The 14838-nt window shown below is 41.4% G+C and overlaps 1 protein-coding gene across 2 annotated transcripts in view; it reads right to left on the bottom strand.

The window, feature by feature from the left end:
- igf2bp2a (insulin-like growth factor 2 mRNA binding protein 2a) overlaps nt 1–14553 on the bottom strand; it is a 56499-nt gene extending 41946 nt beyond the window's left edge. Inside the window, exons 1-2 of one of the 2 annotated variants that reach the window (XM_079562401.1) lie at nt 14170–14553; nt 13002–13059 (exon numbers count right to left, since the gene is read on the bottom strand). In XM_079562401.1, coding sequence (XP_079418527.1) covers nt 13002–13059; nt 14170–14344 — 233 coding nt within the window. In that variant the 5' untranslated portion in view covers nt 14345–14553. Of the gene's footprint in view, nt 1–13001; nt 13060–13784; nt 13894–14169 lie in introns of those variants that run through there. The other variant, XM_079562402.1, reaches the window with a different exon arrangement.
- Nucleotides 14554–14838: the final 285 nt, after the last annotated feature.

Here is a 14838-nt window from a genome sequence, read left to right as displayed (position 1 = left end):
TGCAATATTAGCTGATGCAATGACCATTTTGCAAGAAGCTATAATATATTGAACAAAAACATAGTACCTGAAAATGTGCAAAGGTTTGGGAAATAATTCATACTTCGCTGGGACTGGTTTATCCACCTGTCACTCATAGAGCGTAACAGAGGCTGATCATTAGGAGGAGTGGGGGAGGTGTGTTTTAGCACAGAGCTGAACAAAAGCAATGAGTCACTGCAGAAATATACTGTATGCTATGATTTAAAATTTATATCATCATATAGCGCTCCCCTTATTGATGTCCAGCACATTTCCATAAAGCTTAAGCCATAAATTAAACAATATTGTTTCTCCTTAAAGGTCTAATTAGTAAACAATGAAGGCGCAGAATGGCATTATCATTATTACCATGGATCATGGTAACAACGCATCCTCAAGGCAACAGCATACACTACATTTCATAAATATTGCTGGCTATTCTCTACCCTGTGGAGGACTGCTCTCTCTGTTGTATATTAAATCAACAAATCACACACTTGTATCCTATTGCACTGCATAGCATTGCATCAGTATATTAAATCTAACAATCTCCACAATATTTGCGAATATCTGGACCTCTGGACCTCAGTGTTGCCGGGCGCACGCATGCGGGGCCGCCACTTCACTGCATCAGCTACTACAGCACCCATGGGACACCTCCGGCTCTGCCTGTTTAGCGAGTCACACACGCACTGAACCCTTCCACTATAACATTTGCACTCTCTCCGGGGAGATATTACCCAGCGGTCAGCAATATAGTGGCTATTTTCAGATGCCTTTTGCTTTTTTGTCCACGCTCAAGTTTTTCTCTTCCTTCAGTAGCGGAAACACGGATCCCGCCCCTGAAAATCATGGCGTGATGGTATCAAGAGGACATCCCAAAAAAGCTACGGTGACCTTTAATCGCCAGATTTTGTTATTGCAATATTAGCTGATGCAATGACCATTTTGCAAGAAGCTACAATATATTGAACAAAAACATAGTACCTGAAAATGTGCAAAGGTTTCATTTTGGTCATGATTTTCCTCTTATTTTCCCCATAGTGCATGTTGAAAACACCCTGTTATACCCCATCCGTACTCAGAAACACACTATTCATACACCAGCGTATACAGTAGAAGACAGTGTGCAGCGATATAAGAATGGTTTGCTACAGAGCCACTGTTTCCCCTGATGCGTAGTCATTTAATTGTACGTATTATCAGAAAATGGAATAATGCACAACTAACACACAATTGTACACATCAGTTTGATGAGAAAGATAAATGACAAGGAACAGTAAGTATCCACCATCCCACTCTCTTTTTCACAAAAATCTTAAACACAATTGATAGCAGTGTTTTCTGTGAATTTGTTTGGGCAAAAATGTATAAAACAATTAAGAAATAAACCAAAACGTGAAGTGGATGTGTCATAATTAACCTGAAAAGAGTCTAAGTCTTGTAAACAGGAACAGTGACGAACATACAATTTGAGGGTTCTAAGCTTTAAGTTGGCTGGGATTTGCAGACACAAAATCAAATTCAAGACACATATTTGCGTCTTCTATTTCTTCACAAATGTCATCAAAAAGGTATTGCTATCTGAATGTTATTACCCCCACCCTAAAAGTTGTTGTCACTTGTGGGTGTCCTGCCATAGCCCGGCCATGTCATCCATCCTTCTCTCGCGCACTTGCACCTGCCTGGCCATATTGAAAGAGTCATATTCAGTTTAGTTACAGCTGAAAAACAACAGCCTGCTGGACATAAACTGCAAAGAATTACACAGTCCACTTTAGACAAATACAGTGACATACCAAATGTGCCACACTGCATGAAACTGAATTCCTCAAGTCAAGTCGATGCAAAGTTAAACAGATAGAATGAAACATGAAAAAATGGTCAAGGTTGAAATAAATATCAAAATTTTTCACAGAAGTATTTGGAGACCTTGGCACCGGGGCTGTGCCGGCCTGATCAATATCACCTGAAGGACAAACAGCAAGAATAGGAAAGGTTCTGTATGACGTGAACATCTGTTCCAAGTGTATTAATCTGAATGATTTGTAAATGAAACAACTAAAATATTCACTAGCATACCAGGGTTCACAAAATTGTTGTTTGTTATTATTGGCTTGAAATGTGCGTTGGAAGGACACCAGCCAAAAGATGCCAGTACAATGTAGTTGATTTGGTAAAGGATATTTGTTCACAAGACGGCAACTTGCTCTGACATTTACATTCACCTTTTTTTTTCATTGCAGTAACTGACTTTACATAATATCTCAATTGATAAGACACTAAATACTATTGACTGCACCAAGCAGAAAACTTACTTCACCGAGCTTTATTCTCTCTTTTCTTTTTTCTGTGCTTTGTGCATTTGGTTCTATAAAGAAAGTTGTGTGCAGTAGAGGAATGTGTGCCATGCGCCAGGTATCTGTAATATGCACATGAACAGTTTCTATTGTAATTTATCACTACTTGTCATCGCAGTGTCACCGCACAAAAGGCTGAAGACAACTGCTTTGAGCAGCTAAGGTGCGGCATGCAAAGCTTACAGCAAATCACTTCCACACAACTCTGTTCACTTTGTCCCTATAGGAAGAATTTCATCGTTTCATACTTCAATAGGTAAACCAGGAAGCCTTCATGTAAGCCTGCTACACTTATACATACATGGACACTGTGCTCGAGAGAATTGACTTTTTGCAGTGAAATACTTGGCCGTTATAGTGTGGAGAATGTATTGGATCTGTAGTAATTTTTCTGGGGGGAAGGTCAGTAACTTCAAGGCTAAAGCTTTTTGAAAATGTCTTTCATTAAAAATCATGCATCATTTTGTATACAACTAATGCAGTGTTTTTTAAACTTTCAGTAATTATTTTTAGAATATTTGTCTATTCACTTTGGAAGGAAGAAGCGTACGTTCCCTGCTTGTGCGCCCCGGCTGTGTTCCATTCACATTGTTTTATTTTAGCACCGATTCCAAAAAGATTGCAGTCTGTCTGTGGTCATCTTTTTTTCTTTTTACACCATTATAGACAAAACAACTGAAGTTGATTTTTGAATAGAATGCTTTCTCTTTCTTTTTCTCTTCCAGAAGTAGCAGTTATAGACTACTAATTTGTCCGCCCCGACTTGGATTCAGCCACTCAAGTCCCCCTCCCTTTTACACACACACAGCTCTGATCTGGAAGGGGTGAGAAATGCTGCCCCCTATCTGCAGTGCTCTTCCCCTGCCACACATCCACGCCGGGACGGGGAAGTGCTATCAGAGGGGGCACAATGGCATAGTGTGTGCCACTGTTCCTATGGGAGACTTGCTCTGTGCATTAATATGGAATAGTATTGGAAGTGACGGCTTTGAGTGGGCTTGTGAATACGAGAGGTCACTGCAGGGCGCTGCCTGTGACATAGACAGACAGCCTACTCAGCGCTTTTTTCTTAGAGACTTTGAGGCATGCTGTACCACTTACTTGTGCTTTGGGGAGAGGAGCTATTGTCAAAAACAGGAAACAGGACAGTGTGAAATGTAAAAATGATGCACAGTGTCTGTCATAAGCAGTATTATTTAAGATTTATAGAATTCACTTGTGAACACCTAATTCCAGTGCAAAGTTACACATTACCAGCAGAGGCCCAAGGACTGAAGGGAAGCAGTTTAAAGCTAAAGTGAAACAGAATACTATACAAGGATGTCTATTACCATCTCCTATCTTGTGGCCATACCGGCTTTGCTATGCCCGGTCCCATCAGAAGGGCCTGGCTGGTCCTTGGATGGGAGACCGTTTGGGAACACCAGGAACCCTGGCGAATGTAGTGTGTGAGTGAGTGGTTGGTGGTGGTCGCTGATGGCGCAGATCGGTTGCCTTGCTTATCATCACCGAGTATGGTGTGAATGAATAACTCACAAAATTGTAAAGCGACTTTGGGCGTCTGGAAAAGCGCTATAATAAGAGAAGATATATAAGAGTAATGCATTATTATTATTATTATTGTAATTATTATTATTATTATTATTATTATTATTACTATTATTATTATGAACACGTTAGGTTAGAATACTTGTTGTACCTTTTAGGCTAAGGTATACTTTATTGATCCCCGTCGGGAAATTTGACCCGTCCTTTAATGCTGCTGGGGCAACCATGTAGGAGCAGTGTGCAGCCGCAGAAGGCAGGAGCCCAGGGACCCATCTCCAGATGTGGAGCCAGGCTGAGAATCACCTGGCAGGAGGATTCACCTATTGTACATGTTTTAGTGGAAGGGGAAACCCGAGTACCTTGTTGCTTTGTAAAAAAAAAAAAAGGGTACAGGAATTTGTGTTCCCTTTGGCATCAAGGAGTAGAATAAGTTGTAAGTTGTGGTTTTCATGAGGGAACTTTACAGCAAGACTAAAAGCTAGAAGAAAGAAAAAAGGGGGAAAAAATCAGTTAAGCATAGCGTGGAACACAAAGAATATTGACTTTACTCAGCGATTGCCCACTGACCCCAAGGTCAATAAAAGGTTTGCTCCAAGCCCCAACAAGTTCATGCTGTTGTTGAGTCCTCGGCTCAGACACTTAACATATCTTCGCTTTTAGACTTGTGGTGTACAAATTTGTGAATGGTTGAATGTTTCCTTGATATAAAGTGCTTCAAGTGCACAATGAAAGTATGAAAGTGTGTATCATTAATACATTAAAGATCTGAAAGCCTGTTGCTGTCTTCAGTTTCACGCTGCCGCCCAAGGATCCGCGCTCTTCTTTTAATTCACTGCCACCAACACATACAGATTTGACACATCCTCGTCCAAAACAATCGCACACAGGCGCACAGAATGTGGCTGGATTCCAGGAACACAAAGCACAGAATCGGCACTTTCCCTGGACACACCGTCGGACAGAACAGGGCGGGGTATTCCTTGCGTGCGTTTCTGGGGGACGCCTCGCTGCAGACGCATGTTGCATTCGCAGTCACATAAAGTCAGCACTCTGACCACTGCTGCTGCTGCTGCTGCTGCTGAGCCTTAGCCACGCGGAACAATTTAAGGCTGGATGCAGGAACACGCTCTGCGCTAAAACTGCCCTCATGAGGAGCAGACAAAATTAGTGTGTGAGGACGGACTTGTTGCAAACTGGAATATGAACTGAAAACTTGGGACATTTCATCAGTAGGTTTGCTCATCATAACCATGTGCTCACAGATTCAGGAAGTGCTTTGAGGGTAGATTCATGATTTAAATGCAGAGAGATATGAGAAAAGAGATGATTTTATTACAGCTTTGGCTAACCTTTATTTCAAGTATGTCACAGCAAAGCCTCACAGTTTGTTGTATTTTATTTCAGGTTGTGTCAGACATTTAAAAGGACTGTCACATTGGCCCCTCGTAGGAAATAAATAAATAAATAAATAAATGTGAATGAACGAATGTAATACTGTAACGTAACCGTAGAGCTCTGTACCCTTCACCACAGAAACTCTCCTGTTACTAAGGACAACACGCAATCTGGTTACTGTGGCAACCAGCATCCGTCTCAATGGCGTAAAGTGGGACCAGTAAACACGCATAACCGCCCGCCTCAGTCTTTTTTTGCCCTTGTGTAGTAAGCGGCGCCGTGATTGACAAAGCGGGTCACTTTCTAAACACGGACCCATTTCGTTACCGCACGGCGTCACCAAAAACAGAGCCGAGATTGCCATAATCAGAATGTACAAATGGGCCCGTGTCGTTTGAGTTAGGAATAAACGCCCGTCAAGGATATCCTCTTGTTTTCTTGATGCAAAATGAATTGGAGAAATAGTTCTGGCAGCGCGGCAGGAACACAGTTTACAGACTGTGCGATTACAACAGCTGTCCTGCTCCTACTGTTCATTTAAACACTGTATGTGTTAAAAAAAAGAAGTATAAATCAGTGCATTGTAAAATCCTGTACTCCATATTTCCAATTTGTCTACGGTCCAAACGGGGCAAAATGGATTTCACAGGTAAAGTCCCTTGAAATTAATTATTTGCAAATCAAGCGTTGCACAAAGCACAGTGTTGTATTGATTTAATCCCTGATATCACTTCACTCAACGTGACTAGTTTGATTGTGAAAGACGTATTTATTTATAAAACGGTGGAGGTTATAGATGGAACGAGCAAGACGCAGTAATCTACAGCGCACCGGCAGCATACATGAAATCTGGAGAGGTACTATTTAAAATACACATTTATCAAGAGTAGCATCTAAGACAGCCGTTGTATAGCGCTGAACGGTTCCCACAGGCAGCGTTGTAACGTGAGCGTTATATTGAAGTATAGATATGTCCAGCAAGATTAGACGGTACATTTGACCCGGGTGAATCTTTAGGTCAATGCCATTCCCATGATCCCAGCTCGGGACTTTAATCCAGCCATCCTCATATACTTTCTCTGCCTACTACCGCCTGACGCACCCACGAGAGTTTTCACCATATCATTTCACCTGTTCGCTGGCCATCACTGCTCTTAAGTTGCCATGCATGGGGGGGGGGGGGGGGGGGGGGGGGGGGGCAGTGGTGTTGATTTGGGACAAGGACTTGAGTGGGGATTCTCCACCTGCTGCATAGCAACCACACCCAAGGAAGCAATGGCACAGCAGGCGGGCGAGGAAACATTAAACTCAACATCCGGCGGAATCCACAACGGCGCTCCCATTGACTATACTGCAAAGCGAGGGTGGCGGTACCAGGAGGGCAGCTGGGGCATCTTCAATTACTGGATTTCAAAAGGGAAAAGTTGGGTGTACAAGCGGCATGCGGGTAGGAATGTAATTAGAATTCAAGTAAGCAAAACATTTTTATTTTGGAGATTGCATGAGGTAGCAACTGCACAAAGACAGCATTTAGTATAACCATAATTGCCAGCTGATCAGAAAATGCATCACATTAGTTATCATTGTACAACAAATTCAACAAACAACAAATATCAAACAAATATTTGTTTATTTGTTGGTTGTGGTAGTGCATGTTAATGAGCACGCCACACCAGTAAACAGGGGCTGATTTCCATCCGTCATCCCCCACTCGTACTCTCAAACACACTCTCACTCATCCTGGCCTATTGTACTTTATTTTATTGGTAGGAGAAACCAGTGTGCCCGGAGGAAGCCTGCGCAGAGAACACGCAAACTCCACACAGACATCGAACCTGGGACCTTCTAGCTATGAAACGCAAAGCACTAACGATACACCACTGTATACATCAAATTAAGGGCAGTGCTTTAGCTCCCACAAAGTGGTTTCATCAGGGCCTTTAATAACATTTCACAAAACTTTGATCACTCTAATAATAGAATAATAGAACAAATACATTGTGTAGGTTTAAGAGATTCTGCACCAAAATACCTTTAACAACACATCATAAAAACAAGATCAATTTGCACAAAGACATGAGTCAGATAATCTAATAATAAATTATATAATAGATAAAACATGATAATTGTTTCACTTTTCCAGTGAAAAACTAGGCAACATCTGATGTTCTTGTTTTTGTAATAGATGTGACAAATTAAAGGCCTCAGATTTTTTTGTTAACAATGAAGGAGGAATCCATTTCTAACTTTCATAACACGTTCATCCCGCCCGATGAGTTTAATAAGCATATTTCACAGCTTTAAAGGAGCAATGCTGTCAAGGTAATGTAAATAACAAGGATTCAACTCTGACAATGTTCAAATCCAGGCTGAAAACAGGGCTTTTTTATCCGTGCATATGACACTGAAAGTACGTTATCTGCACTCTTGCCTTTTACTGTAATAAAGTTATTTTTAGGTTGATGTTTTATGGATTGATTTGATCTGTTTTCTTGTAATTTTATGCAAGTGTGAAGCACTGTTGCCTATTCTGCTACTTCATAATCAGATCACCATTCACAAGAGTATTTTTGTCTGCTTTTACAATGTACTGAAGGACAAAACAAACGTTATTCCAAATTTTTTATACAAATTTTAACAGATTATTTTCAATAAAAGAAAAATAACGCACAATTTCATATTTTACCAGGAGTTCACAGCAAAATGCAAAATCAGCCAAAAATGATAATTAAATGTGACAAAAACAACAAAACTTAAAGCTGAAACTAATTCTACAGCACTCCAGTCTGGCGTCTGATAAATCTGACTCACTTGATATGACTGTGTGACTGGAAGGCATTTGGAACAACCAAAACCGAAATCAAACTCATGCTTACAGACCAACACAGCGCTCCTGAGTGAAACTGTCTCTTCCTTTAAGCTTTTCCAGACACTTGTTATAGTTGCTATATTCAGTTTGTCCGATTTTAAATCCCTCCTTCACATAATGACTTTGTGAAGTACATTGCTCACTCAACAGGTTGCAGTAAAGATATGAATGACGGCCTGGTGTGAAGGCGGCTGCTACACGCTTGTATCAGTAGAAAGAAAAAAAGAAAAGGAGAAAAAAAAAAAAAGAGGGAAATCTCCGGAAGCTTACGCAGCGATCCCACAAGTCAGATATACAGACACACAATGAATTCACAATTCTCTCGCATCTCATCTCGCTCAGCCCTTAAGCTATGTACTCTGTAGCAGGAGGAAGCGGAAGAAAAATATACGCTACACTGATTTTTAGAAGTAAGAAGCTGTATATATTAGGTCTTAATAAAGAATTAAATGTGCGATTCTTCACAGGACAAATAAAGGCTTAACTAATGCAGCATAAGCAAACCATTTCAACAGTAGCTGACGGAGGTTTATTATGTCAATATTGTGGACTACGATTGAGCTTAGAGCTTCAGGGTTGTTTAAGAAAAAAAAGTTGCAAGCTCATATCACCTATCACCTAATATTGTTCAATAATGTCAGACATTTCTGATGATTGAATAGGATTTTAGTTTCTAATATAAAGTTGAAAACTGTTAAGAAAGATTATGAACATAGCTTAGGACTCTGTGTGTAATCAATGTTCCTGGTTAAAAATGATCACTAGCGTGGGAGCGACAGGGTCAAAACATGTCAGCCTCCTAGCGTACAATAGAGAAAAAAAATAATTGGAATATTTGATGAGATGGCTTGGACATTGAGTTTTTGTTTTGACAAGCTTTCTCATTGGCTGAGGACACAATGACACCTAAAAGACGCAGCTAGAATGAAACAAACATCTCACTTTGCCAAAAATGACTTGGGTAATTAAGCAAGGAGGCTGATCTATTTTTTTCTTTAGCAAATAGAAAACTCAATTTTAGTACAAATTACAAATGGAGTGCCTTTATTTCATTAAAAGGGAATTGAGCGGTTCACAAACTACTGTGCAAACTGTTTTCAAGTTAGGGCAAAACGCTCGCTGGGGATACATACATTAGTAGTTAGTAATGTGATAAAAGGCCTTCCAGGCTTTGGAGATTAATATGAGAAACTATTCCACACGTGACATTTGTCCCAATCATTGCTTAAGCTTGATGTGCTTGCCGCTTTGTGGAGGTCAGACTCAAAGACAGAGCTAGCATGAGGAGAAAGTGGTGATGGGATTGCAGATTAGTATTAATAACTATAATATTGAGATTGTGTTAAAATCTCCCTTTGCTCCATAGCATTAGGAGTAAATACTATGGCTTGCGTTGTCTATTTGTAAAAAAAAAAAGAAAAAAAAAGGTGCATAACTTATTTAAGCATAAACTCAACTCACCCATTTGATACAACTTAGCCTATAACTACTGTGCTAGGGCCTACGCTAACATAAATATTTGTTTTTTGTATTGCTTTAATTACACAGTGTAAACAATTTTCATGAATAAGAAATTTGAAAGAAGTCACTCAAGATCTTGGGACAGCTCGAAGGATGCGGCCGATGGGAGCATGAGATACTCTTGATTCTTTCAGGCATGACTGAGCCTATTGTCGACAGGTGAGGAGGTCGGCAGCATCATAGTGCCCTTTCCTTGTCACTCCGGACAGTCCTGAGTATTTCTCCACACCAGGATCAACCAGAGAGTATTAATGGATTCAGAGTGGATCAACTGTTGGCTCTCATGTTTCGCTATTTAGACTCTTCGAGCGGACACATACGTCTGTGTGCACTGCGCTGCAATGCAGTGTTTACACCCATGTCGTCAGATATGGTCAAATCAATGGAGGCTTAAGTAGCGTGAGAAAGTAAGCTCAGGGAAGCCAGGCCACACATCTTAATTGTTTACTATTACTTCAGATGTAGATATGAAAAGTGATTATTCTGGTGAAGGTCTGAGGCTGCTGCACATACGGCGTAACACTGTTTTGTCCACACAGCGCTGTGGGTTTGAGTAGACTTTGACAATTTGCGGAATGTCTCTCCCCGTACTTCACCCCCTTTCATATTGAACTCTCCCGTCAAATAAAGCCTTCAGGTCAAAAAACCCTTTTAAAAAACCCAGTAAAGATTCTCTGAGACATTTCCAAAATAAAATAATAAATATATCTGAACATTATAATAAACAATAGCAGGAGAGGCCGCCTTCACGCAGCGGTGAGGACTCACTCTGCCCACATCTTCCACACCTTTGCGGAGTCTGCGAGCACTCCATGTCATCTATGTAGCAGCAATATCAATTAGCACCAGACACACTTCTACTGTTCGCACGTGAGGAAGAGCAGGGGAGGAGAAATATCCTGTACACCTACTGTCAACCAATCCAACAAACCCAAGCACAAACATGGGCAAACGACTCACGCAATGACAATGCAAAAACAATCTAGTTATAACAATATTACATTTGTAACTGCATCAGAAGCCAGCGACACTTATCCGTATTTTAACATGCAGGAAAAAAACGTGCAAAAAATAAAATAGTGAGTTTCAAGCAATTGAGAATGTATTAGCAACTTTTTAGCAGTAATTTTAATTGCTTACAGAAAGAGAACTGAAAGAGCAACTATTTATTTTATTTTATATTGTAGCCAATATTCTTGAAATTACTATAAATCTTCCGTCAGAATTTATAGATTTTTAAAAGCCTTAATTCTTGCTAATTAAAAACTGCAGCTTGATTAACCCTAAAGGAAGAATCAGCAAATAACACTAATGCACATTTTACAAAGAAAAAACAGAACTAAGACTCAGAACAACATTAAGATTAATTTCCCCATTTACACCAATACCTTTGTAATTTTAAGGCCTTTTCTACAAAGCACATTAACTATAAAAGTAAGATTAAATGCTCTAGCTACGAGGGTGGGTTGATTTCTTTTTCTGTCTCTAAATAACAAACAATTTATTACTAAACCATCTTTGTCCAAACACATCAAAATACATATGGATGTCACAGCTAAAGCCATAAAAACAGTAACAGGCCTGTGAGCGAGGGGCCACACTCAGATTCTTCAACAGAAAGTAGGCCTACTAATTCACTCATTCATGCTTGGCTAAACACTCTACTCACATACGTTTCCAATCGCAAAAGAGAGAGAGCGAGAGAGAAAGAAAGATTACAAGGACTACTTGCACTAATTTAGTCACTATTGTTTCAAAATTATTTAATGACTTGTGGAAAACATTATTCAGATAAATTAAATGTCATTTAAAAGTTAATTTATGTGCATTATTTAACACGCCCAATTTATCTACCACCGCAATGGAATTTATTTGGACAAAAAGACGAATCTAAAATTGCATTTGAATACCAACATTAATTTCTATAATTCATTATCATTCCAGTGACCCATGTTGCATGCTAATCAGGCAGCCTTTCATCATAGTAAATAAATGTGTATAATTCTTCCCATTCGCTCACGTTCAATGCGTATCCTACACTCATGTTCCGCACACTTCGCTCATATGGCGGAGATTCCGCTTTAAAGGCCCGGGGAGAGCATAACACAGCCCTACAGCTCTGCTCTCCTATTGGGCACATGCAGCCACATGTATGGACGCTCAGTTCATGTGATTCCTCCTGTAGCCTATGCAGGGAGTGTGTATGGCCATCATGGCTGCCATGAGGCTCTCCCAACATTGGCCTACGTGCACAACTGTGGGGAGTGGCGCAGGCTTGTACACCATGTTGCGCACAAAAGCTGGCAAAACCGTGCTCCAAAACAAGACTTGTAATGAGAAAACAAGGCATGAGCGGCCCCAAATGCAACTTCAAACGCACGCACCATTTTATATAGATTGCATTTACACAGTCACGCTGCAAAACAGGGTAAACTGAGCGCAAACAACAGGCAGCACCCAAAGGAGAGGACTGGTGGAACCGTCTAAAGTGTAGGTCACGTGGTCTTTCACAAGGGGCTTGAATATTTACCTTTTGGTCACGCAATGTAGTCTCTCCCTATATTTCAATGGCATTTCCGCGCTAGAACATGAGGCAAACGCATTCCAGACGCACAGCCGCCTCTACTTTTACGCACAATAGACAATGCGCTTGTTATTACACAGCCACAACGTATATAAGATGAATTTGCAGAAATATTTTTTGTTTGAAAGAAATGTAGAGCGGAGGGACACATTGCAGGAAAACATTGGCCGAGGAGGAGTGACACGGCGAGTGAGGAGTTAAAGCCTGCCCTATAGAATACAGACCACGCATTAACTCTTGCGTCGTCACACACCCAGAAACCTCGTAATGGGGTTTGTGAGGATATTTGTGAACCTTCTTGCGTTCAAATCAAATCCCACGTAAAAAAAAAATGCAATTAAGAAGCAATTATTCGTTGTCTCTCATGTCCCCTCCCTTGTCTTTAAGTGGCCTAACATGGCAGCACCCATGTGAGCTGCTGTGAGGGAGAGCGAGTCTGCCCTCGTGTCGCGTCCTGTGCTTTCTAGAAAAGACGATAATTGGGTTAAGGGCGCTTTCGAATTTCTGTGCATCTCTAAGGCCACATTTGTGTGAGTTTATTTGACAAACGCCCTTGCTATATTTCACAGCGGAAGCCTACAGGTCACGGAGGCTCTGCCATGGGGCTCAGACAATATAGGCTTATGACAAAGTGTGTGTGCGTGAGTGTGTGTGTGTGTGCGTAAAAGTGAGTTTGTGTTTGGCTCAAAGACTGTAGGCCTACCTTTGGTTTTTGGGAACCGAGTAGTCTATCACTATCACCTGTCCGTGAACTGTAGCACCTGTAGGGACGGAAAATTGATAATGTGGCGTTAGTCGAGTCAAGAAAGTAACAAAGCAAAAAAGCTGGTAGGCCTACAGCACAGCACTTTGAATCACTTCGCCAAGTAGTTGCGTCCCCCCCATTCATACACACAAATCATGGAAAGTACTTTTAGCTACAGCACGGCGACGGGGATATGGCCATGTTTACATTGTGACGTGAGCGGTGAAAGAATAAAAAATAAGATTCAAGCCGCAAAACAAGGAAAAAGCTTTAATAGTAGAATGGGTGAACTGGGCAGCCATGCTTTCCACTCCCACGACCCTGTGAGTGCGATGTGGGGTATGTTTTCCGCTCACTGTAAAGAATGCAACGTGAAAGCGGAGATGGTTTGGAAAGAAGAGTGACTTGTGCTCTTTGCTTGGTAGGTAGGTGTTTCTTAATTCTCCCATGTGGACTGAGACCGGGGCTGCTCTCTGAAGCGCCCCGGGTTAGCCTCAATACCGCTTTACGTTACTATTATGCTGGCGCAGCACGGAATTAGCAGCGTCTCACCTCGTCCCCCCTCTGCTACCTGTTTATTAGCCCTTTCCCCGGACCCCCGCGACCCACCTCCAAGACACCTCGTAAAAACATAGCCAGACATCAGAGGAACACGCCTCTGACAAGTTTTCCGCGCTCGCGTCGCCCTGCTCTCTTCAATAAAATCAAGATAAAAAATAAGTGAAAAATAATTATGCCTACCCGAACCGTCAGACCATCCCATACATTCCAGCGGGTGACTGCAAAGTAGCGCGCAGGCACTCTGTCGGAATCTCCCAAATGTACTTATTGTTAATTACGTGAGCACGGCTTGTGTTTTCTTTAGGCAAACGGCTGCTATAAGCTTTGGCTCGGAGTGTGTGCGGTGTGCGCGATCATTTATTCAGGTTTTGTTGCATGACTGGCCGCTCATCTAACTCTGATGGCACACGGATGTGAACGCAAAGTCCTCAGCACAAAAACACGGGCAATAACGGATATTTCCCCGACCCTGTGGCGCTATTATATTGTGCTTTGGCTATTTTTGCAGTTTGCATTCAGTGTCTCACAGCAGCATCACTCGTGACCTTATCAAAGCCACACTTACCATCTAGAGCGTGGAGAACCTGTATGGCCGAGTTTTGGTCGGAGAAGTCCACAAAAGCATAGCCCGATTTCAGAAAGACCTGCTCGGCCACTGGCAGCTTCCTCTTTTCTAGGAGCTCCTTCAAGTCCTCGACAGTGACCGAAGGACTTAAATTCCCAACATATAGTTTGTTCATGATCTGAGAGGGAAAATCTCGAGCGGTGTCAGATCTCGGGTGGCAATATGCAGAAGTAAAAATAAAAAAAATAATAATAAAATAAAAAAAATCGGCTGGGAAAACGCAGCAAGTGCTGCCCAGGAAAGCTTGTATCAGCGACCCCCCAGCACCAACTCTGGCCCTGGTCAAACTCTTTTAACAGGGACTGGAGAAAAAAGTGTCGTTACGACGCTACTCTGGGAGCCAGCAAGCACCGCCTCTATTTAAAAATCTCCCACAAAATCAGTAGAAAAAATGTTTGGAGGTGCATGAGGGATCGCTCTGACTTTACCAGCCGAGAGAGAAGTAGCATGATGATCTCTAAAGGCTGTGGGTTTAATATAAGTGTATATACATATATATGTAAGTATATGCTATTATATGCATAAAGATGCTCCATTCTGGTCACTGAAAGGGGCTTGAAAATCTGGCCGCTGTAAGAGCACTTTCAACCCAGTAAATCCAAAGTGGTT

This window comes from Gobius niger, assembly GCF_951799975.1.
Source record: "Gobius niger genome assembly, chromosome: 9".
NCBI lineage: Eukaryota > Metazoa > Chordata > Actinopteri > Gobiiformes > Gobiidae > Gobius > Gobius niger.
This window is presented reverse-complemented; position numbering and strand designations above follow the sequence as displayed.